The sequence below is a fragment of the Equus caballus genome, chromosome 21 (genome assembly GCF_041296265.1).
Source record: "Equus caballus isolate H_3958 breed thoroughbred chromosome 21, TB-T2T, whole genome shotgun sequence".
NCBI classification, from domain to species: Eukaryota; Metazoa; Chordata; class Mammalia; order Perissodactyla; family Equidae; genus Equus; species Equus caballus.
Genome location: NC_091704.1, coordinates 41,665,817 through 41,688,582, shown reverse-complemented (window position 1 = coordinate 41,688,582; position 22,766 = coordinate 41,665,817). Strand labels below are relative to the sequence as shown.

General features: G+C 42.9%; 1 protein-coding gene across 13 annotated transcripts in view; it reads left to right on the top strand.

The window, feature by feature from the left end:
• The window catches only part of OSMR (oncostatin M receptor), a 61,009-nt gene that overhangs the window by 35,150 nt on the left and 3,093 nt on the right, over positions 1 to 22,766 (top strand). For 6 of the 13 annotated variants that reach the window (XM_023625719.2, XM_070245894.1, XM_070245889.1 and 3 more), the window contains 9 exons: positions 7,131 to 7,270; positions 7,589 to 7,742; positions 11,290 to 11,366; positions 12,553 to 12,775; positions 15,865 to 16,041; positions 17,117 to 17,221; positions 18,734 to 18,907; positions 19,497 to 19,664; positions 22,630 to 22,711. In XM_023625719.2, coding sequence (XP_023481487.2) covers positions 7,131 to 7,270; positions 7,589 to 7,742; positions 11,290 to 11,366; positions 12,553 to 12,775; positions 15,865 to 16,041; positions 17,117 to 17,221; positions 18,734 to 18,907; positions 19,497 to 19,664; positions 22,630 to 22,711 — 1,300 coding nt within the window. Of the gene's footprint in view, positions 1 to 5,213; positions 5,288 to 7,130; positions 7,271 to 7,588; positions 7,743 to 11,289; positions 11,367 to 12,552; positions 12,776 to 15,864; positions 16,042 to 17,116; positions 17,222 to 18,733; positions 18,908 to 19,496; positions 19,665 to 22,629; positions 22,712 to 22,766 lie in introns of all 13 variants that reach the window. The other 7 variants (XM_070245890.1, XM_023625718.2, XM_070245891.1 and 4 more) reach the window with 2 other exon arrangements.

The window sequence follows — 22,766 nt, the reverse complement described above, 5'->3', positions numbered from 1 at the left end:
TTGGGTGTGTACAGGCCAGAAAGGGTGGTGGTTCTTGTATTGGCCTCTCCATCTGGCCACATAGACCCTTCTGTGGCTTTATTTACTGTGGTACAAGAGCAGTGGCTTTCAAACATGTTAGATCATTGCACAGCAAGAACTATGGTTTATATTATGTTCCAGCATATACCTACGTATATAAAAACCACATAAGTAACTGAGAGAAAATTGAACAAACTGACATGTATTTCCTATGTTTAGTATATGCCATACATGCATTCTATTTTTCATTTTATGAAATTATTTTCTTTTATTTCTATATATAATAAACTTATAATAAATTTATCTATGAATTATGGATAAAATTGAAGATGTATCTTATCCATATGTCTGTAGTAAATTTAGATACCATGTACATTTTCTGCTTAAATAAATGTTAATCATAATTTGTCAATGGTCTGTGACCATAGTTTGAAAAATAAGAAGTTACAGTAAATCTTTCCATAGTAGGAGCGAGCTCTCCTGAGAATGCCATTGCTTCTCATCTTTCAAAGGGGCACCTACTACTTTGCCTGCACTCTCTCAGCATCAATGCACACAGTTTGCGTAGAGTTAATTTTTATTTATTACTCTAAGTGTTCTGACATTTCTCTTTGGTTCATTTTGGATTCTCAGCTCTTTTTCCAACTTTTTAAAAACTATTTGTAATCTTTGCTTTCCAGTGAAAACTAGGAAACAAGCAACTGTGAACTATCATGTATTAGCATCCTGTAGTAGATTGGCAAACCCGTGAACACATTTCATAATTTCTACAAGCATATTTCTCTGTACTGCAAACTTTGCAATGTGGCATAAAACATGTCTATTGATAGACCCAAATATTATCTGTGAGAGGTTTGGAATCCTCTTGTTTAAGGGTGCCCCGTAAGATGGACTTAACTGAAATAAAAGTTCCCCAGAATAGCCATTACAGTTCCAAATCATCCAAAATCCACCCATTCCACTTGCTTAGTTTTAGATCTCTTATTTTCTAACCATGCATACAAATAAACTACTTTAGATATTTCAGATGAGCCCCCCTGGGGCCAAGCAAGTTTTAAATCATCCTTGGTATACCAGTGCCATTTCCCTAAAAATCTACACACAAGTGGTTCATAATTTTTAAACATAAATCCAGCAGGAGCCCCAAATGGGGTTTGATTCCTCACAGGAGTCCTAGACTGCGTACTTCCCACTACAAGTATGTACTCACCAATAAACAGCTAATTCTCTTAAACTGCCTCCAAAAGACACCCAGAATGAAAGCCGGAGGTGAGAGGTTCAGGACTGAGAGACACTCACCACCTGGGCCCGAGATGACAGCATAAGAGGCTCAGACAGGTATCTTGCTTGAAACCAATGGCAACACTGGAAACAGGTGGAAAGTTGCCTCGGATCCCACATTTTTGACACCAAATATGTCAACTTAGAGAAAAGAGACACCTGCAAAACAAAAGGAGCAAGTTTATTTGAGGTCTTAGAATTCTAATTCAGGAACACACGTTCCGGCAGCAGCCAAAAAAGTATTCCCCTGAGGAGTAGAAGTCAGGAGTTTTGTTAGCAACAAAGAGAGCCCAGAACAACCACCTCATTTGTTTGTTAGGAAGGATAAATTTGTTTCAGTTCATTAGCTTACTCGAGGATATCTTGTTAGCAGAAAAAGTATATTTTTACGCAGTCATTCAGAAAGTCCTTTCTCAGCAAATAACTCCATTATGGCAAGTCAGCAAGTCAACACAGTTTTCATATTTTTAACAAGATGGAGTGCAGGGTACAAAATGGAGTCATTGTTGTCAACTCATTCCACAATATTCTCTCTAAGTTGATATTGTCACCCTTTTCACTTTTGTCAATTGAATGGGTACAAAATGGTATTTCATGATGGTTTTGATCTTGATCTACACATCCTTGAAGTTGAATATGTCTTCCTCTGTGTTGACCACATCTGTTTCCTCTTTTATGAAATGCAGAGTCTTTATGTATGTTGTTCACTTTTTCTGAAATACTCTTTCTTCTACTTTTACCTTCTTAATTCCTATACATCTTTTTTAGATTTCAGCTTAATCATCACTTCAGTCAGTCAACTAGTTAGAGTGCCACCAGGGTAGCAGGCTCAGGGGAGCCAGGAGCGAACAAAAGTGAGGAACTGCCCCAATGAGCTTACATGCTAGCGTGTGTTGAGGACAGAGTTGAGAGTGGAGACAGACAGTAAACATGTAAACAAGTCAATAAAATCACTCCAAGCGTTGATAAGTCCCGTGAAGAAGATAAAATTCGGGTAATGGTGTAGAGAGTGCGTGGGATGCTACTTCAGTTGGGATGAGGAAGTAGAAAACATCTAGAGGAAGAGCATTTGAAGCAAAAGCAACAGGATTTGCAAAGGTCATGGGAGGGGAACATGCTCTGGGTGTTTCGAAGGACAGAAAGAATGTCCTTGTGTCTTCACTGTGAGAGAAAGGTGCTGCCCACGAAATGAATACGCCAACACCGGTTGCTGTGTAGTCTCCTCTCGAGTTTCTCGAGCTCTTTATTCTTATAGCCTCTAAACAAAGCTGGCCTTTTGCCAAAGCAGTGAGTCAGCGACCTAAGCCTGCGCGAGCGTCCCACAATAATGAGCTTTCCCCTACACATCTGTTTATAACAGGTTCCTTCATAATGTTTCAAACTCCCAAGGCCCCAGGCTTGTTCCTTTTGAGGAACTGATAAAACACCCTTGTTTGCAAGCAATGTTTTCCCTGGGGCCTTGTGAGTTCACCAGGCAGAACATTCTGTTTGCAGAAAAGTCCAGCCAGCTTTGTGGATGCCTCGCGTGCAAGCACAACCACATTTCATGCCAGGTCTCCTTCAGAAAGGAGATTGGATTGAGAAGCAGTCAGGCAGCAACTGTGGAATGGGGTAAGACACTTGGGTTGGAAGGTGTTAATCAGGACAGATAAATGACGTGGCTTATGCTGTAGAAAAGGATCACTCAGGTGGGACTGGGGGTGGTGGTGAAGGTGGAGACAGGGAGATGGTTCGGAGGCTGTTGCAGTAGTCAGTCAGAGACCCTGGACCAAAGTTGGAGTGATGAGCTTGGTGGAAAGTGGCCACATTCTGAATGTGCTTTGGGATAGAGTTGGTAGGATTTACTTAGGGAAGGAATATGGATTATAAGGGGAAGAGGAATTTGGGATGACTCATAGGTTCTTGGCCTAAACAATTGGGCCAATGTTGAAACTATTTCCTAAAATGGGGAGGATAGGGGGTGAAAGCAGATTTGAGTAGGAGAATAAAATTCGGTGTTAGCCGTGTTAAGTTTAAGATGTCTTTTAGATATCCCAGTGGAGATGTTGACAAGAGAGTTGGATTTATGGTTTGGAGAGCATGATAGAAGTCTTGGATGAGAATTAGAATTGAGAGTCATCAACCTGTAGCTGGTGATCCAGAAAGGAGATAAAAGAGATGAAGGCTCAGAACAGGGCCTTGTAGAACTTCACCTTTTAGGTCAAATACCCCTTTTACACTTTCATAGTTGTCGCCCCAGTTTCAATGTTGCATTCATTTATGTGATTACTGATGCGTTTACTCCCTCATTGCACTTGGAAGGCAAGGGACATGATTGATTTGGGGTTTTTATCCCTTTTAACAATTTCCCTTTTCGTTGATGTATTTAGGACATTTATATCTAACATAATTATTGATAGGAGTGGACCCAAGTCTACCATTTTATTATTTATTTTCCGTTTGTTCCCTCTGCTGTTTTTTCCCTCTGTTCTTCCTATCCTGCCCCCTTTTGGATTATTTGAATATTTTTTAGCATTCAGTTTCAATTTATCAACTGGCTTTTGCCTACATCTCTTTGTATTCCTTCTTTTCTTCTAGAGATTACAATGTATATTACTAATCTTTCATGGTTTTCTTAGAGTTAATCTTTTACCACTTTAAACAGAATGTAGACGCTTTACAACCATCTGTCCCTTTACCCCCCGTCACTGAGGAGGTTTTTAAGTGTCATATGTATTACACCTACACGCATTAGAAACCCCACTAGGCAATGTTATAATTTTTGCTGTCAACTTTCATACATATCTTAAGAGCTGAAGTGGAGGAAATAGTCTTTTAGATTTACCCAAATATTTATCATTTCTGTTGCTCTTCCTTCATATCTGAAGATACAAATTTCCCTTTTATATCATTTCCCTTCAGCCTGAAGAACTCCCTTTAGCATTTCTTTTAGAGTAGTTCTGCGGATGAGAAATTCTTAGTTATGCTTCATCTGAGATTGTCCTTATTTTTGCCTTCATTCCTGAAGCTAACTGGGTTGAGACCTCTTTCCTCTGAGTACTTCAAGCTATTCTGCAGTCTTCTGGCCTCCATGGTTTCTGATGTAAAATGTGTAGTCATTTGAAATGTTTCTCTACATGTAATGTGTCGTGTTCGTGTAGCTGCTTAAATTTTTTTTCTTTATGTTTGGTTTTCAGCAGTTTGATTATGATGTGTGGATGTAGTTTTCTTTGAATTTATCATTCTCTGAGCTTTTTGAATATGTAAGTTTATGTAGATAACCAAATTTGGGGATTTTCCACCATTATTTATTCAAGTAGTTCTTTGCACCTATCTCTTGGGATTGTCAAAACTTTTTATTGTTCAAGGTCCCTAAGGTTCTCTTCCTTTTTTTTTTTTTTTTTACAGTCCTTTTTTCTGTCTGGTCTTCAGATTGGATAATTGCCATTGATCTATCTTCAAGACTTCTTTTTTTTTTTTTTTTCCTTTTCTTCTTCTTTTCCCCAAAGCCGCCCAGTACATAGTTGTATATTCTAGTTGTAGGTCCTTCTGGTTGTGCTATGTGGGACGCCGCCTCAGCATGGCCTGGGAACGGTGCTATATCCACGCCCAGGATCTGAACCGGCGAAACCCTGGACCACTGATGTGGAGCGTGTGAACTTAACCACTCGGCCACACAGCCGGCCCCAAGACTTCTTGATTATTTTGTGTCTGGGACACATTTATTTGGTTTTATCCTGTTTGAGGTTTTGTCTTAAGCTTCTTGGTTCTGTAGATTTACATTTTGGGAAGTTTTTAGCCATTATCTCTTTAGCAAAGCCCTCTTCCTCCTTTCTTTCTGAGACTTTCACAGACTTTAGAGTTTTGTTTTTGTCAGTCTCTCTGAGGCTTTGTTCATTTTTTTAAATCTCTTTTTCTTTTCCATTGTTCAGATTGAAAAGTTTCTATTGATCTACCTTCAAGTTCACTCTTTCCCTGTCATCTATTCTGCTATTGATCCTGTCAAGTAAGTTTTCTATTTCTTTTATTGTATTTTTCAGGTTTAAAATTTCCATTTTGGTCTTCTTTTTAATCTTCTATTTCTTTGCTGAGACTTTGTATGTTTCATTTGTTTTGAAAATGTTTGTGATTATTTGCTGGAACATTTTCATAATAGTTGTTTAAAAGTCTTGGACAGATAATTCCAACATCTGTGGCACCTTGTTGTTGGCCTTTGTTGGTTGTCTTTTCTCCCATGAGTTGAGATTTTCTTCTTTGTATGATGAGTAATTTTGATTTTATCCTTGCGATTTTGAATATTATGTTGTGAGATTTTGGGTGTTTAGATCCTATGAGGAATATTGATAGTTCTGTTTTAGTAGTCAGTTGACCTGGTTAGGTTCAAACTGCAAGTTTCAACTCACCTTTTGTGGCTTGTGGTTCCAATGTCAGTTCAGTTTGTAAAGACGTTGCAGTGCTTTTCAGCTCTATTTCACATGTGCGCCTCCCAGTGGCCAGTCTGGAACCTGGGTGATGATCTGTTAGTCTGGTTCTCGAAGGCTTTGGCATGCTGATTAAGATCAGATCCGTGCGTGCGCAGCTGGGAGGTGAGCAGAGTTCATAAACAACCTTATGGAGTCATTTTCCCAAGCCTCTACTTCTCCATGATCTCCCTGGTACTTTTTGGTTTTCTCTCCTTTCTGATTCTCCAGCCAGAAATCTGGGACTTTGGTTACCCTACTCTGGCACTCATTTTTGCTACTGTGCCAAGTGTTAGGAGGACTAATGAAAAAAAGGGTTAACTCACAGCCACTTCAGTAACACTTTTAATTCTGGTCTTCTCCAATCTGCCTGCTGGTATTTACCTTTGAGAGTCCTCAGCAGCTGCTCCATGCATTACATCCACTGCCTTCAGTGGGACAGACAGAATGACAGGTGCTTACTTCATCTTTTCAAGAACTAAACCCCATCCAGTCAGTGTTATATTTCAGATATTCTATTTTTTGGTTCTAAAATTTCCATTCGATTCCTTTTTTTTTAAAGATTAGCACCTGAGCTAACAACTGTTGCCAATCTTTTTTTTTTTTTTTTCTGCTTTTTCTCTTCAAATCCCCCCACTACTTAGTTGTATGTTTTAGTTGTGGGTCCCTCTAGTTGTGGCACATGGCACGCTGCCTCATCGTGGCCTGATGAGCGGTGCCATGTCCGTGCCCAGCATCCGAACCAGCGAAACCCTGGGCCGCCGAAGCGGAGTGTACAAACTTAACCACCCGGCCACGGGGACGGACCCCGATTCCTGTTCTTTTTTTCAATAGCTTCCATTTCTCTGCTGAGAAATGTTTTCCTTCTGTTTATCTCAAATGTGTTTCCTTTCACCTCGTGGATCTGTTTTGAAGTCTTTAATAATTGCAGCACTATGGGTCATGTTGAGGTTGGCACCTGTTGATTGTCTTTTTCCTTGGAAATTAGTGACGTTTTCTGGGCGGTTTTTTTTGTATGTCAGACAATTTTGGATTGTGTCTTTGACATTTTAATGTTATTTTGGTTAGACTCTGGATTCTGCTGTAATCTCCCCAGGGGCCACTTTTCCAAGTTGTGAGCCCTCCAAGGTCCGCCTGCTTTTGTTTAGTTTTAAGAGTCCTCAAGTAGTTTCCTTTGGTATTTTATTCAGAGTTTCTAATATAATCTAAGAAAGAAAGGGTGTTGTTGGCTTTCTCCTTCCTGGCTGTAAGTTTGGCTTTCTTCGTCATTTTCTCAAAAATAAACCGAAAAATACTTACTGAATAAATAAATGAAGAAATGAACTGCCTATTTACCAAAGTCTTTTTGGATCTGTGCTTGAATTTTGTTACTTTGTTTCCTTTTGGCAGTTCGTCCAATGACTCCTAAAGTATTCTTTAAAAATATAAGTGCCACAAATGCCACCATGACCTGGCGGGTACACTCCACTGGGAATCATCGCACACTTTTGTGTCAGATTGAACTCCATGGTGAAGGAAAAGTGATACAAGTAAGAACACTACTTAATATACTATTTTCAAAAATCCCTTATGTCCTCCTGAACAGAGGGACTGATCAATAAAACGCTTTTTTTCTTAAACATTTATTTCTGTGTGGGTTCAAATGGTGTGGGTCATCTGTTTAAAAAGGTTCATGAAATTAATCCTAGACTTTTAGAGTTGGGAAAAGGGCTTTGGAGATTTGTTTTTTCCCCAAAGAAGAGCTAATCTTACTTCAAATCAGGACGTGCCATGTCATGATTTGGCTTTGCAATGAAATATACTCATCAACACTTCCATCTTCTTCTTCTTTTTTATTTTTGATCAAGCAGCACAATGCCTCCATCAAGGTGAATGGTGAGTACCTCTTAAGTGAGCTGGAGCCTGACACACAGTATATGGCCCGAGTACACTGTGGTGATGCCAACCACTTCTGGAAATGGAGTGAATGGAGTGGTGAGAACTTCACCACGCTCGAAGCTGGTATGTTCACCTCCCTGACATTTAACCCAAGGATCAAAACTGACTCATGGGAGATGGGTTGGCTTCCCTGAGAGCTTTTGGTTGTACTAAAAACTAAGGGGGAAGTATTGCAACAGAAGCTGGGTACCATCTTTCTGAAAAAACTGAATTAAATGCCTAATCAGATGTGAGTGGGAAGACACCCACCTCAGCCATTTGCCATCTGTGTTATTTCTACTGTACATTTTCTCTCTGATCTTTAATTTTATCAAAATAGTTTCTAAGCTACTGACATTACTAGATTCCTGTTAGATCTGTGGCTATATAAATTAGTATAGACTTTTTCTTTTTACTCATCTTTATATATATATTTTGTTTGTTTGTTTGTTTGTTTTTGGAGGAAGATTAGCCCTCAGCTAACTACTGCCAGTCCTCCTCTTTTTGCTGAGGAAGCCTGGCTCTGAGCTAACATCCGTGCCCATCTTCCTCTAGTTTATACATGGGACGCCTACCACAGCATGGCTGCCAAGCAGTGCCATGTCCGCATCCGGGATCCGAACCAGCGAACCCCGGGCCGCCGAGAAGCGGAATGTGCGAACTTAACCGCTGCGCCACCGGGCCGGCCCCCTCATCTTTATATTTTTTTTAAAAAAAACATTTTTACTGAAGTAACATTGGTCTATAACATTATATAAATTTCAAATGTCCATCATTGTATTTAGACTTCTGTATAGACTACATGGTGTTCACCGCCAAAAGTCTAGTTTCCATCTGTCACCACACACATGTGCCTCTTTACCCGCTTTGCTCTCCCCCTACCCCTTACCCTCTGATAACCACCAATCTGTTCTCAGTATCTATGTGTTTATTGGTTGTTGAGTACAGACTTTTAATTCAGGACTCAGGCCAAACAGTAGTGGTCATGCCAAGGAAAACATTGATCTCATACCAAACAACTTCAGTCTATGTTTGGAAATCTAATGATATTTGGAACCTGAATTATGATAGATAAGTCCTTTGTTCAGCAGTAGCCAGTGGTGAGCCTCTCTATCACGCCTTCAGGGGCAGTTTCCTTAATATTGACTGAATGGAGAGTTTTTCTCCCAAATAACTATGTCTTAGAGCTTGACTAGGCATCAGGAGATTAGATGCCCTGCTTTCATCTCCTTGCAATTCAAGCTGATAAAGAATTACTGTTACTCAGTTTACAGATGCAGCAACTTGGGCCTCTAGATTGGAGAGACTGGCCTAATTTGCAAAGTTAATGAATGGTAGAGATATAGCGATAATAGTAATAGCAGTTAACACTTATTAAATGTTTAGTGTGTACCAGACATAGCTCAAAGCACTTGCTCCTTTTTTCTCTTTTAATCCTCACAGCATGCAGTGAGTATATTATTACCCTCCCTTTACACGTGAGGACATTGAGGCACAGAGAGGATAAGTAATGTAACTGGCCTGGCCATTAGGTAACTGGGCTGCAACTGGGGCTCACACCCAGGCAACTGGACTCCAGGGCTCCACCCCTAACCAGAGTGAGGTGCTGCGCGTTCTGTGTCTCTGTGTTCTTGTTACAACCTTGAGATCTTGTTGATTCAAGTCCTGGCTATTTTCCTGCCAAAGGCAGCATTATATATCTTTATTTTATCCCATCTGATTACTTGTGTCTGTAGGCTGGCAGAGCTCTTTCTGTTTCACCCGGGGAGGCCGGTTTTAAAGCAGTGCCTAACTGCGGGGTGGGGAGGGCAGCGCATCAGAATCTACATGTGGGCTGGTCACTGGTCATGCTCAGCAGCCTCCTCCCCTTCTCTGGGGTTCCTGCCACCCTCACACCCCAGGGACTCCAGTATTTGCTCCTAGGGGTGTCGACTCCTCAAGAGCACCAGCGGCAGAAAGTTCTGTTCCTGATAGGAATGTGGTCTATTCTTCTGTTGTGTTTTATTAAAAAACTTTTCTTTTAATAATATGGATTTGCTTTGGATGTTTTGCTTACTTTTTGCAAATTTATTCCAACATTATAACTAAAATGAAGTGCAATAGAAAAATGGCCAAGGTTAGGGGTTTTAGTCAATTTTATTTATTTTAGATTATAGTATAATAAACCTAAAGATACTTAACTTTGTCTTTGATGATGACAAGAAAATGAGATGAATCTACTGATGGAGAATCTATAATTTTGCGGGGGGTGGTTTTGGTGAGGAAGTTTGGCCCTGAGCTAACATCTGTGCCAGTCTTCCTCTATTTTGTATGTGGGATGCTGCCACAGTGTGGCTTGATAAGCAATGTGTTTGTCCACGCCCAAGATCCGGACCCGCAAACCCTGGGCTGCCAAAGCGTAGCACGTGAACTTAACCACTACACCACGAGGCTGGCCCCAGATATTTTTTTTAACTTTCTGATGATACTTTGCTAAATGCTGGAAAAGTCAGTGTTTATGTGTATTATAACCATACTTAAGTATAATCATAGTCTTCAGACAGAGTTAAATGATGCCATGGTAGAAATGATATCAAGATAAACATGTAGCACTATCGACTGTATTGTGGGGCTCTCCTCTTACAAGTAGTCATTTATAAACCAGCTGAAGATTTTGCCTTGAGCTTGGAGTCTCATATTGTGTCTGAGATTTCAGTAAGTTTTTGATTTAATATTGGCTTCCCCAATGGCTTATTTAGCAAATTGAAATGTGTTTCAGTGGACTGACAAAAGATATGGTCACCTTCAAGTTGAGGAGAAAGTGTCAGCAACTAAAAGAAAAAAGGACTTATTTAAATTTGAGTTATTGGTGACAGTAAACCATATTTTTATAAAATGGAGAGCTAAATCTTTATGTGTTATGCTCCAAAACAATTCTTCTTACATAGAGATGTTTTGAATCAAATCACAAATTACTTGTTCCAAGATTTGAAAGACAAGGCAGCGAATTCTTCTAGAACAATGTGGCGAGAGCTGAGATAAGGGGAACCAGGCAGGGGGTGCCCTGAGTGTCCACAGACAGGCAGCTGACCCAGGCTCAGGCCGGGACCTGGGCTGTGGGTGTGGGTCTTCCCAGAAGAGAAGGACAAGGTGTTCCCAGGCGATGATCTAGTGAAAGGCCAGCCGATGAGAAATCATGAACGTGGAAGAGTGCCGCCTGCCCCTAGGGCTCTCCGTTAGTGCGCCTCTGTTGCAACCTTCGCAAATGAGACAACGAAGTTGCCATGGTCTGCTGCTCCTAGAAATTCAAAAAACTGGGAAATTTGTCTAACTAACCTCCTAGAATTGGACTGATGAATGGTTCCAGAATTCTCTGGTGGCTTCTAGAAGCTCCAAGGCTTGATGTTCATGAGGGCCTAGGTTGATGTCCCATTCACATGCAACAGACCTTGTGTAAAGCACCTACTGTGTGCACCTAGTAGGCGTGAACACTGTGGCCATGGCCAAGTGGGTTGAATCTCAGAGAGTGAAAAAGTGAGAAGCAAGTGATGGAACAGGTCATTGCCACTTCATTGACCAAACTAGAAAAAGGTTGAACATGTTGTTCTGCATACATAGTGTGACCCAACAGCTTTTCTCCCGTTAATTTCAGCTCCCTCAGAGGCTCCTGATGTCTGGAGAGATGTGAAGTCAGAGCTGGGAAATCGAACGGTGACTTTATTCTGGAAGGTAAGATGCACAGATTCAAAACGACGGATTTGCTTGGCACTGTGTCTTCCCTGGGAAGCTGTGGCTGTTGGTGCAGTCTTCCGATTGGGAGGGATCTTGACGTGAATCCAGTAAAATGTCTTATCCAGCGGGTGAGCCCGGCTCCACACCCGGGGCCCTGACACTTGGACAACTCCTTCCCTGACAACCCGTTTCACGGATGGCCGGTTCTGACTGTTAGAACCTGCATGTCTGTAACTTCTACTCAGGCCCACGGCCCAGGACACCAGTGTAAGTGGAAAAGCGCATACCATATTTAAAAGTTACAAATATTTAAATACTCGAGTATTTATAAGTTATGAATCAAGCTCAGAAACTGTAATATAAAATGGATTTTGTCCTTCTACCTTGACTAATATGCCTTCATGACAACCTGGATGGCCAGGTTTGCATTCAAGACTCTCAGATCCCTCAGCGTTGCATACCAAAACGTGGCCGTGCTGGGAAAGTCTGCCCCGGCCACAGCCACCCCCCTTTTCTTCCCACCTTCACTCTGGCGCTCTCCACAAGGCCCCCTGTGCACTCATCCGTGGATGCACCAGTTGGTATGTCCAGGTTCTGTCCATGCCCCAAGCAAACAGCCACTCCCAGCGCATTCCCAGGTCTAGAGGTGACACACCAGGAACACAGTCTGTCCTCGAGAGGGTAGGCTAGAGGGAAGGCCCTGGAAGTGGGCTGGGGGCTGTGTAGACAGGGAATTCTCTGCAACCTGGAGGATGGTCTGTAAGGGGGAGTGTGGGCTCCAGGCACAGCTGTGTGGGGAGAACACAGCTGAAGGAGGAAGTGAGGCCGGGAGCCCAGCGCCTCCTTCTAGGGTCCACGCCCATCTGCTCCCCTCTGTGCCCACTGAGTCTTTTTTTAATCCTGGCCAGAGTCCCCTTCCTCTCGATTCCAGACTTGGTGACTCTTCTGGGACACATTATGCTCTTGAGAAACGCATCCCCAAACCATCCTATTCTTTCTTCAACCTTAGAGTAGAGTGCCTGATTTCAAGCTCGATTTAGAGAGTTATTTTCTCTATTAAACTGTTTTAATTTGCTCTGTGTGTGTGTAAGGCAATTGAGGGACAAAATCGATGAAAAAGTAATTATGCAAACTCCTTTCAGAAGAAAGCCCATTTTGAAATGATTATCAATATTTTTTTCAGCCGCTATCAAAATCGCATGCCAATGGGAAGATTCGATTCTATAATGTCATTGTCGAAAATCTAGACAAACCATCCGAATTAGAGCCCGTCCCCATTCCTGCTCCAGCCAATCACACAAAACTCGCCCTTGACCAGTGTTCCTACCGAATCCACGTCAGGGCCAATAACAGTGTGGGCACTTCTCCGGCTTCGGTAATTGTCATCTCTGGAGACCCTGGGAACCGTGAGTTTTGGTTTGTTTTTATTCTCTAGGAAAATGTTGATATGTTATTGGGTAGAGACGGATAAATTGGAAAGACAATAACTTGGGGAGATAAAAGGTCCAGCTGCCAAACACTGTTAGTCATTGTCTTTTAGTCCAAGCGTGTCAGTGGGTTTCCGGGGACAGTGCTCAGTGTGGGAAGAAGATTTCAGCCACAGCTCAGGATATCCTGCCCCAGGGATTCTTGGTCAAACTCTGACAATTATCTCAAAGGTTTTCAAGTAAATGAACATCAACAATCTCAACTGAGAGTTAGAGTTGGTATTAATGTGCTTTGTGGCTTATCAAATAAGGAGTTACATTTATTACATTGTAAAATATTTTGTCAGTTTTTGCCACCTATAAAAAGCCCACTAGGGCTGGCCCTGTGGCTGAGTGGTTAAAGTTCTGCATGCTCAGCTTTGGCAGCCCAGGTTCACAGGTTCAGATCCTGAGTGTGGACCTACTCCACTCATCAGCCATGCTGTGGAGGTGTCCCACATACAAAGTAGAGGAAGATTGGTACAGATGTTAGCTCAGGGCTAATCTCCCTCACACACACACACACAAAAGCCCATTAACATTTCCAGAGATCAGAAAGAGAACTGACATCATCTTCCAAGAAGGACTTTGCTGAAGCTGTGGAATAAAAGGTGATAACTGGCTAATCCCTTTGCCTGTGAAAATGCAAACAAGATGGAAATGACCTTCCATGTGAGATCAAGGGTGATATTAATTTCCTTCTTGGGAGAGCTGTGCCAAGAGGCTGGATACACTAACCTCCCACAGTAACACGCTGTGAGACAGTGCACACTTGGACATTGTGCAACTGACATCCCAAGGTCATTCATGAGCCTTGCAATAATGTCACCCTTTAGTTACTGCTAGAAACTTTTTCAAACCCTGCTTATGGGGTTATGTCAGTTTGTATTATGCCATTCATTCAGTTAGGCATAAATTTAGGTGAAATGGGCTGGATTAGAGGGTTTTTTTCCTAAAGAAATATCCAGTATGTCAAGTAAGAAAAAGAAATTAGGACTGTGGCACAGAAGAATAACTAAGGAGTTATTTAGAGTAACCTTTGCTTGTCAAGAACTTTGTCAGAGAAGGAAGTGAACAGTTGTATTCTGTCTTCATTAGGACCAGAACAGGAAAAGTGGGCATTTCATTCACCCAGGGGATCTGGGAGATAAAAGAAAGACGGCCTCAGAGGAGGCTCAGCCCAAACCACACGGCTGAGCACTACTATCTGTTTTGAAGTCTTCTCTATCTGTGGCTTCCTCCTATACCTTCCTTCTCCATACCCTGCCTTCCGACTCCCATACCTTTCCCTGGAAGTCTCCATGCAGCCTTCCACATTCTTAAGTGGTCCACATTCTTAAATCACTAGAGTGCATAAAGTCACTGATGTGCTGATGTGCTATAAGATAGACCAGATAAGGGTAAGCCAATTCACACTAGAGTGTGAATGACTGAACAAAGATTCCCTTTCTGTTTCCCTCTACCTCCACTCCTCAAACCACCTTTGCAATTTTAAAGAAGCAGCTTGATAAGAGTCATGCTTCTAAGTTTGGGGTGAAATTTTAGTCATTGTGAACAAATGAAGTGAAAAATGTCAACTTCCATGTGAAAAAGATTTGTTTCTTTGATGAAGAAAGAGAGAGAACCATGTAGGTGGGATAAACAAAGGGTTTCCTGGGGAACCCTTTTCCTTATACCTAGGGCTAGCCATTCCTTTGGGTGCTGCTACCTGGATAATAACTTGGTGTCCTAGAAAATTTAATAGCACCGTGCTTTCGCATCAACGTCCAGCTGTAATTTGGACTGCCAGATACAATACGAGTTGCCCAGTTCAATTTGAAGTGCAGCAAAACCGTGAGTGAATTTTAGTATAGGTCAGTCCCAAGTATTATGGGCTCCACACTGATTGCTTTTCTGAGCAGCTCCTTGATGGGGGTCTGCTTTCATGGAGCGACCAGCTGGGACCAGTGCGCAGTTCCCAGTGGCAGGCTGTGCGGTCAGCCTCAGGAAGCAGGAGACATTGTCATCCCTCAAGGTCTAGGGTGACGGCTTAAAATCAGTAGAACTGGTACTCCATTGAAATCGGATTGCTTTTTCTCAATTGTCAGAAAACTCCTCTGGCTTTTAAAGTACGTCAAGGTGGCAGCGTTGATCACAAGCAGTGTGTGCAGCCTTGCGTAACCCAACTTAGCACATAGCTGAGTTGTTTTTTCCTTTTGTCTGTCCCCACCTCAATTTCAACCCCTAACGTCTCAGAAGCAGTGGTTAGTCCAGGGGCATCCAGCATTATGTGGGGGAATTAAGCTGAACTATTCATTCAATCAACAGATACGTTTGGAAAGCAGGTCAAGTCCTAGACATGGTTCTAGGTCAAGGGTCAGCAACTTTTTACTCTTTTTCTTTTTTTTGAGGAAGATTATCCCTGAGCTAACATCTGCTGCCAATCCTCCTCTTTTTGCTGAGGAAGACTGGCCCTGAGCTAACATCCATGCCCATATTCCTCTACTTTATATGTGGGACGCCTGCCACAGCATGGCTTGCCAAGTGGTGCCATGTCCTCACCAGGGGTCCAAATCGGCGAACCCCGGGCCACTGAAGGGGAGCGTGCGAACTTAACCATTGCGCCACCGGAAATCTTTTAGGTTTCGCAGGCCACACGGTCTCTGTTTTATAGTCTATATTGTTTGTGAATTTGTTGTTTACAACTCTTTAAAAATCTTAAAAGCATCCTTAGCTCCAGGGTCAGAGCCTCAGAGGCTGGATCTGTCCTGCTGGCAGAAATCTGCTGACTCCTGTGTTAGAGGCTGAAGTCTTGTTGGGTCTCAGGAGGTCAGGACAAGGGGCATCTGAGGGGGAGCTGTGACTATTTGCTGGGAAGTGAGAGGCAGGAAATCCCGGATGGACACCGCCCCCCGCCCCCCCGTCCCCGCAGTGATTGAAGCGGAACCACTCTACCTGTTAGATACACTGCATGTCCAAGTTTTTCTTCTTCAGACACTTTAAAAAATTTAGTTAATTAAATCTAAAGCATTACTCTATTTGTAACATAGAAGTTGAAGAAGAAAGAGTTAACGTCACAGCGGATGGATTCTCTCTGTCGTGGAAACCCCAGTCTGGAGATGTCACAGGCTACGTTGTGGAGTGGTGTGACCGTCCCCAGGACGGGTCCTGTGATCTGCAGTGGGAAAACCTAGGCCCCAATACCACAAGCACAGTCATCAGCTCAGGTGGGAACCGTCCATGTCACTGTCTTGCTTGGTTCACCTTGTAGCAAGTTCAGCTAGGATTTCTGGACCGGCTCGCAGATACTTTGTGCTAAACTAACAATTTTTGAAACTATAAATTCGGCCTGGGTGGTAGGGGTTCAAATTTTGCCATCATGTGGCCTAAGATAAGACCTTTAAATCCACTTTTACAGAGACTATCTGGACCTAAGGCTGGGATGGGTATTCATGAATCTCTTCCTCTAAATTAGTGGTCTCAAATGAATGGCAGAGCTGATAACATAAAATGACATTATAGCAGTTGTCCAGGGAGCTTTTACAAAAGCAAAGTGTACGGATTTGGGAGAAGTTTCGGACATGGAGTTGATGGGAGTCGGTCATCAACTCCTTCAGTTTCAATGAAACACATGGAACTTGAACTCTTACTCCTACGTGGGGTTTGTAATTTCAAGATTTCTGCTTTTGCAAAGTAAAAGGAGCCGGAGTGTGTGGCTGGAGCAGGAGGATTGGTGGCGCCATCTGCTGGCCTCAAGATAAATATGTGGGAGTTGTCTGGGTCCAGAGGGTGACAGAGGTCCCTGGAGGGCAGTCCCGTGCCCTTGGGGAGGGAGGAAGCCGGGCTGCCCTGGGCTGGAGCACGGTCAGGGGCGTGGCGGGTGCTGATGGTGGGTTGCAGAAGCCAGGTGTGAGGGGAAGCGTGGAAGAGGCAGTGCAGCCTTCCAGATGCTGGGCTTTCGTGGACAGAGAGACGGCCCGGCGCTGGAGGGGGACTTGGAGTCAAAGAAGAGTTTAAAACGCTTTTCTGTGTCTGGTCAAATTCTGCACCCAGTTAAATACACATGGGTCAGGGGACGTTTGAGAGCTCTTGTTCAAGAGGATGATGGAGAGGCCATTGTCGCTGGAGACATGGAGGACGCCAAGGCTCAGGGAAGGAGGGAAGATGGTGGAGATCAAGTGCAGAAACCCCGAGAAGGAAGTTATTAAGGGGACACAAATTCGTTTCTCATTCATTTCCTTTTCAGAAATAAAGAGAATGTCATTCTGTGTTATTGAAAATCTATTGACTTTTCTTCTCTAGATGCTTTTAGACCGGGGGTCAGATACAACTTCAGAATTTACGGAATTTCTACAAAAAGGATCGCTTATTTATTAGAGCAAAAAACAGGATACTCCCAGGAGCTGGGTAAGTTTGAAGCCTTTTATGTGTCCACGGCAGACTTGTTCAGCACAATCCGGAGACCCCCAGCTTTTGATTTAGGGAGATTTCAACACCTTTCTTAATTTTCAGCATCCCATTTTTCTGGTAATTGAGTTTTTTTAAAAATCATTTTTTTAATCATACAAAAATAAGGCATTTTCATTAAAGACAATTTATAAAATATTTTGCAAATGAAGACAAAAACATTGTTCATTTTACCACCCAAAGGCAAATATCCAGAAGTAATATTTTATGTATATCCAGGTATTCCTTTCTCTGTACAGATAGACAAAATAAAAAAATTTTATTCCCAAATAAAAATGGGAACTTACTCTACACCATTTGTAAAGTGCTTTTTGACTCCTGTCACTACATATTATTTAACTGTATCATTTTTGTATTGCAAAGTGCCTCATTGTATGCATATGTCGAGTCCCCTGTCTTTGGACATTTAGGATGATTACAATGTTTGTCAACTGAAAACTATAAAATTCGCCTTCAGGCATCCTGCAGTCCCACTCGCTCGGTCTCTTTTCTGTCCTCTTTGCCGGCTCTCTTATCCCCTGTCTGAATCACCGTCATTTTAGCTAAAGTTCGCTCATATCCACAATAATGATTTTTAAATAAATCTTAGAAGTACAATACTTGAGTCAAAAGGTTGGACTTCTTGAAGAGTCTTTCATTTGTTTTATAATTTTTAAGACTTCTGATACATACTGTGAAATCGCCACCCAGACGTTTTCCCACGACCCCACCCGCAGTGGAGAGGAGTCTGTCCCATGTGGTTGCTCATTTCCCTTTGGCATCTGGGCTCTCACACCTGCTGAGAGCTGGGTGGCTGGGCCCTTGATTGCTCAGCACTGATCAGATCAGCCCTGGGGCTTCTGCCTGTGGTGGGAGCTGTGTGAAACAGGCAGGAGGTGTGTGCTGGTGTGTGTGTCAGTGTGCATAGACTGGGTGTGCACAAGGGTATGTGATGAAACAGGCTCAGGAAAGCTTTCAGAATAAATGCTCCTGGGTGTTTCCAGTGACACTTGGATAACTTTGCATAGCCACCATCTGAGAATTAGAGTCCTTCAAATCCGCCCTTACCTCTTTGATCACAACCCTCTCCCTTCTCCCCTTCATCCCCACTTCAGTTCATTCTCTGGTTGAGTCTTCCATCAAACACTGTTTAGAATTCAGGAGCAGAATGAAGTCTAAGGAAGTCTTTATTCTCTTTTTTGCTGTGTGACTTTGTGCAAGTTACTGAATCTCTCTGGGCATCCATTGCTACATCTGTGACAGGCAAGGCTTGAACAAGAAGATTGCTCAACTCCTTCCCAGCTCTCACTATGTCAAAGCATAAATGTCCCTAGAGAAAAAGATGAAATTCCTTATCTTGGCATAAGCTCCTACAGCCTTGGGAGTTGGCTGTGGCTCTGCTTTTAGTTTCCATGAGTCTTTGAGACTATTTCCAAATCATGACTCTCTTCGTATCCCAACTTCCTTCCCTAGCTCCTTTAGTCAACCCTCAAGTGGTCATGAGTAACTTGACATCGCACTCCTTCGCTCTGAGTTGGAAGGATTACCCCACCGAAACCCAGCGCAGTTTTATACGAGGGTACCATGTCTACCTGAAACCCAAGGAGGGGCAGTGCCACCCAGGATTCGAAAAGGCAGCTCTTTCAGGTGACATTTTTGTTTATTGATTTACTCTTTCCAGATCTCGTTATTTGAAAACATTGAAAAAGCTGCCATCTTTGACTGTGGCCGCACTGAGTTCTATTCTTGGATGCTTTTACTATCAGCGTTCTCAGGGTGGACAAGAGGGTGGGGGCCAGTATTTTAACTTACTAAAAAACAATGTGGCCGGTATTTTTAGAAGCACTTACAGTATCATCAACTCCTTAGAAAAACTTGCCACTTATGAAACTTTCTGACTAACCCCTTTTTCCTTTTTTCTTTGACTTTGTTAAGGTTATTGTGATGTATTTTTAAGTTTCTTGCAAGCTCTTGCTCTCTCTTGTAGATTTGCGTGCTCTCCCGGGATCACCAACATCTCTTGTTAATTAGTGGACTTTTTGCTTTTCTTGCCATCTCCTGAAGATTTGACCCATCTCCTCAGTGTGATGAAACCATGATTTAATTTTTGGTTGGTTTAAAAATTTTGGCAGTGCCGAGTCAACAAGAGTGTTATACCCAACTCTCTCTCAAGATCTCTATCACACTCTTAATAATTTTTTCTTCCTGAAAAAAACGATTTTTTTTACAACCACAGATAATTCAGTGTGTTGCAAATACAAAATCGACAAGCCGGAACAAAAGACATTTGTTGTGGAAAACCTACAGCCGGAATCCATCTATGAGTTTTTCGTCACTCCGTTCACAAGCGTTGGCGAGGGCCCCCTGGATGCTTTCACAAAGGTCACGACCCCAGATGAACACTGTGAGTTTTTCCGAATCAAAACTCTTTCTTTGGGAATTCCTAGGAAACTAACAAATTGCACACATTGCCGTGGGCTTTGTCTAGATCAGGAATTTTTAAACCTTTCTTCTTTCTGTCTCTGTCTAACTGTCTGTCTGTCTCTCTAGATGAAACTCTGTTATGCAAAAAATGTTCCATGGAATCCCACTACGTAATACATTAAGAGTGGGGCTAATCTGACTGACCTCTGACCTGGGACCTTTCTCTGGTCTGCTCGGTGGCCCCTGAGGCACTTCTCTGGAACTCAGTTCCAGTATAGTCTGAAAATCACAGATAGCATATTTTAGTGCCGACTTTGGAAGAGCCACAAGGCTTCTGTCTAGAGAAGGGTGGTGGTGTTTTTCTCAGCAAGATTGCTCTCTGCAGCCCGCCTTCTGGCTGGTTTCCCTCAGTGATGAACCGATGGCCTCCTGACTTTGCCTTTCCGGGGCAATTATAGACGGGTGGAGGGGGACAAGAAGTGTTTGTTCACAAACCCAGTGTTTGCAAATGTGGGGAGGAAAGGGTGAGCTAAAGAGATCCATATTTCCAAAGTGCATTTGGCTTCAAAGATGGAGAAAGAAGAGAAAGGGAGAAGAATGGCAGGAACCGGTTGATGGTAAATATGATTCTCATGGTAAACCCTGAACAAACAGGAAGGTGGTGGGAGAAAATAGATACTGCTGGAGAGGGAAGGAGAAAAGTAGGTGCCAGACAGGGTGTCAAGAAGGTCCACATCGGAAGATTGGAGATACTCCTCCATGAAAAGCAGATAAGCTGAAAAGTGTCTGAAGTTACCGACTGCCCTCAGGGTGGGGTCCCTTCGCTGAAGGCGGAGCTGTGGGGATGGGATGGCCACATCAGGTAGAACTGCTGACCCTAGAGTGCCCTGACCAGTGATGAGGGCACAGAGTACTGTAGCGGCAGGCTGGGGCACTCACTGCTGTTCGCTACCAGACCAAAACATGGCCCCAGGTCTCCAAGCCAAAGGCCAGAACTCTCCGAGCCACATGAAGATTTCAGTCAACGGTTTCCATTATTTGAGCACTCTTGTCATTTTGGAGTTAATTTAAAATTTATTTCCAGGCTATTTTTATCCCTCTTTGGTATTTACTTGGCTGGTAGATGTGTGTCAACACACACACATACACACACATATAATACCTATGATTATCTCAAGTATATTTTCTAGGTTTCACTTATTTCTCCTTAGCCTTGGCTGTGACTCTATTGATTATATTATTAAAAAGGAGAATAAATTGCTGTGTAATTGCAGCAATGAGGATGACATTCTACGGTTCCATAAATAGTATGGATCAGTCTCACTAAGGCAGTGCTGAGTGACGGAAGCCAGACCCGACTCCTGGCGTGCGATTCCATCTACAGAGTAGAGAAAGAGCCGCTGCCATTTATCTTGTTAAAAGACAAGATAGTGGTTACCTTGGGAAGGAGTAATGACTGGATGGGGACCTTTCCTGGGGCCTTTCTGGGGAGCTGGTAACGTTCTTTTTCTTGATCTGGGTACCGATGATGTGGGTATGTTCAATTTGTGAAAATTCTTCGAGCTGTACACTTAGGAGCACTTTTCTCTATGCATATATTACAGTCCAATAAAAAGGTTAGCAAAACCAGTTTGAAACCTACTATAGTTAGGTCCCCACACTTGTTCTCAAGTGCATTATAAATGCATAATTGAACGAATTTTAAAACCAATTGTAGTAGTCAAAAGGACTGATCTTGAGAGCAAGGTGTCATTCGGTGGTGTCAGGAGCAGAGTTTCTTTCCCACTGCCTGGCTTCCCAGTTAATTTTGGGCCACTTGTTGAGATCCTTGCTTGGGTACTCTCTTACCTTTCTGGCCTTTTCTCCAGAGCCCTGTACTGCCTCACAGCACTGGGTTGGGCATCTGCCCAGGCCTGCCCTCCCTTCAACAAAACTCCTCCATTACGCCCCACCCTTATCCCCAAATCAAACCCCATTCCTTCCAGCACAGCTGGTATTGGGTCTAGGGGGTGGGGAGAGCAGGGAGGCGAATGGATTGAACAGAAATATATATACATGTGAATGACTCCAAGCCCTTCCTGTGGAATTCACATTTGTAAAAGAGGGTCTGTACCAACCCAGCTGAATTATTAACTGGTGGACTTTCAAGCAGTGGGAACAAGAAGATGGGCATTTAAGAAAATGAAGCACTGGTTGACATATCTGAGAAATAAAAATGGAATAATTATCCCAGTTAAGACATATTCAGCTGATTTTATGAGACTAACTAGAGGGGTTCCTTAGTCAATTTTTGATGTGTAACCAAAAAAACTCAAAATCTCAGTACCATACAAAAGCAAATATTTCTTTTTATGCTCATGGGCTTGGCTCATCCAGGCTGGGCCGGGAGGGACTCTAGGCTTCGGTCAGGGTTAGGTTTGTTCCATGTGGCTTCACTCTGGAGCTCAGGCTGAAGGGCAGTGGCTACGTGGGATGGAGGCTTCTCATGTGGGTTACAGGAGCACACGAGGGCAAGCCAAACTATGCAGGTTCACTTAAAGCAGCTGCTGACACTGCAACTACTAATATCCCATTGGTCAAACCAAGTCGTGTGGCTGGGCCCCAAGTCACGGAGCAGAGATGTGCACTCCACCTGCCAGGGAGATGTGGCAAGGGTGCGGAGTATAATTCTCACACAGGGAGGGAGTGAACAATTGGGAGTAATGATCCGATCTGCCAGAAGAAGTCATGAGTTTGAGTCACAAGTGTTGGGGACGAATGGTTCCCTGTGTTGGCTGGTTGGTTGTGTTTTCCCTCCCAGTCAGGCAGAACTCACATTGAATGTTCATAAATAGACTTTTGAGGAATAACGAACGTGTCAAATTACTCTCAACCTTAAATTTATTTTTATTCCTTTGAGGAGAGAAAAATACTCCTTAAAAATATCCTTCTTTTTCCTTCTCCAGCCCATTTACTGATACGTATCATACTGCCCACGGTGTTCTGCGTTGTGCTCATCATGATCGTGTGCTACTTGAACAGTCAGTGGTAAGTGTGCAGGGAAGACTTTATCCAAGAAAGGAGTCAGAGAGGGATCTAGAAA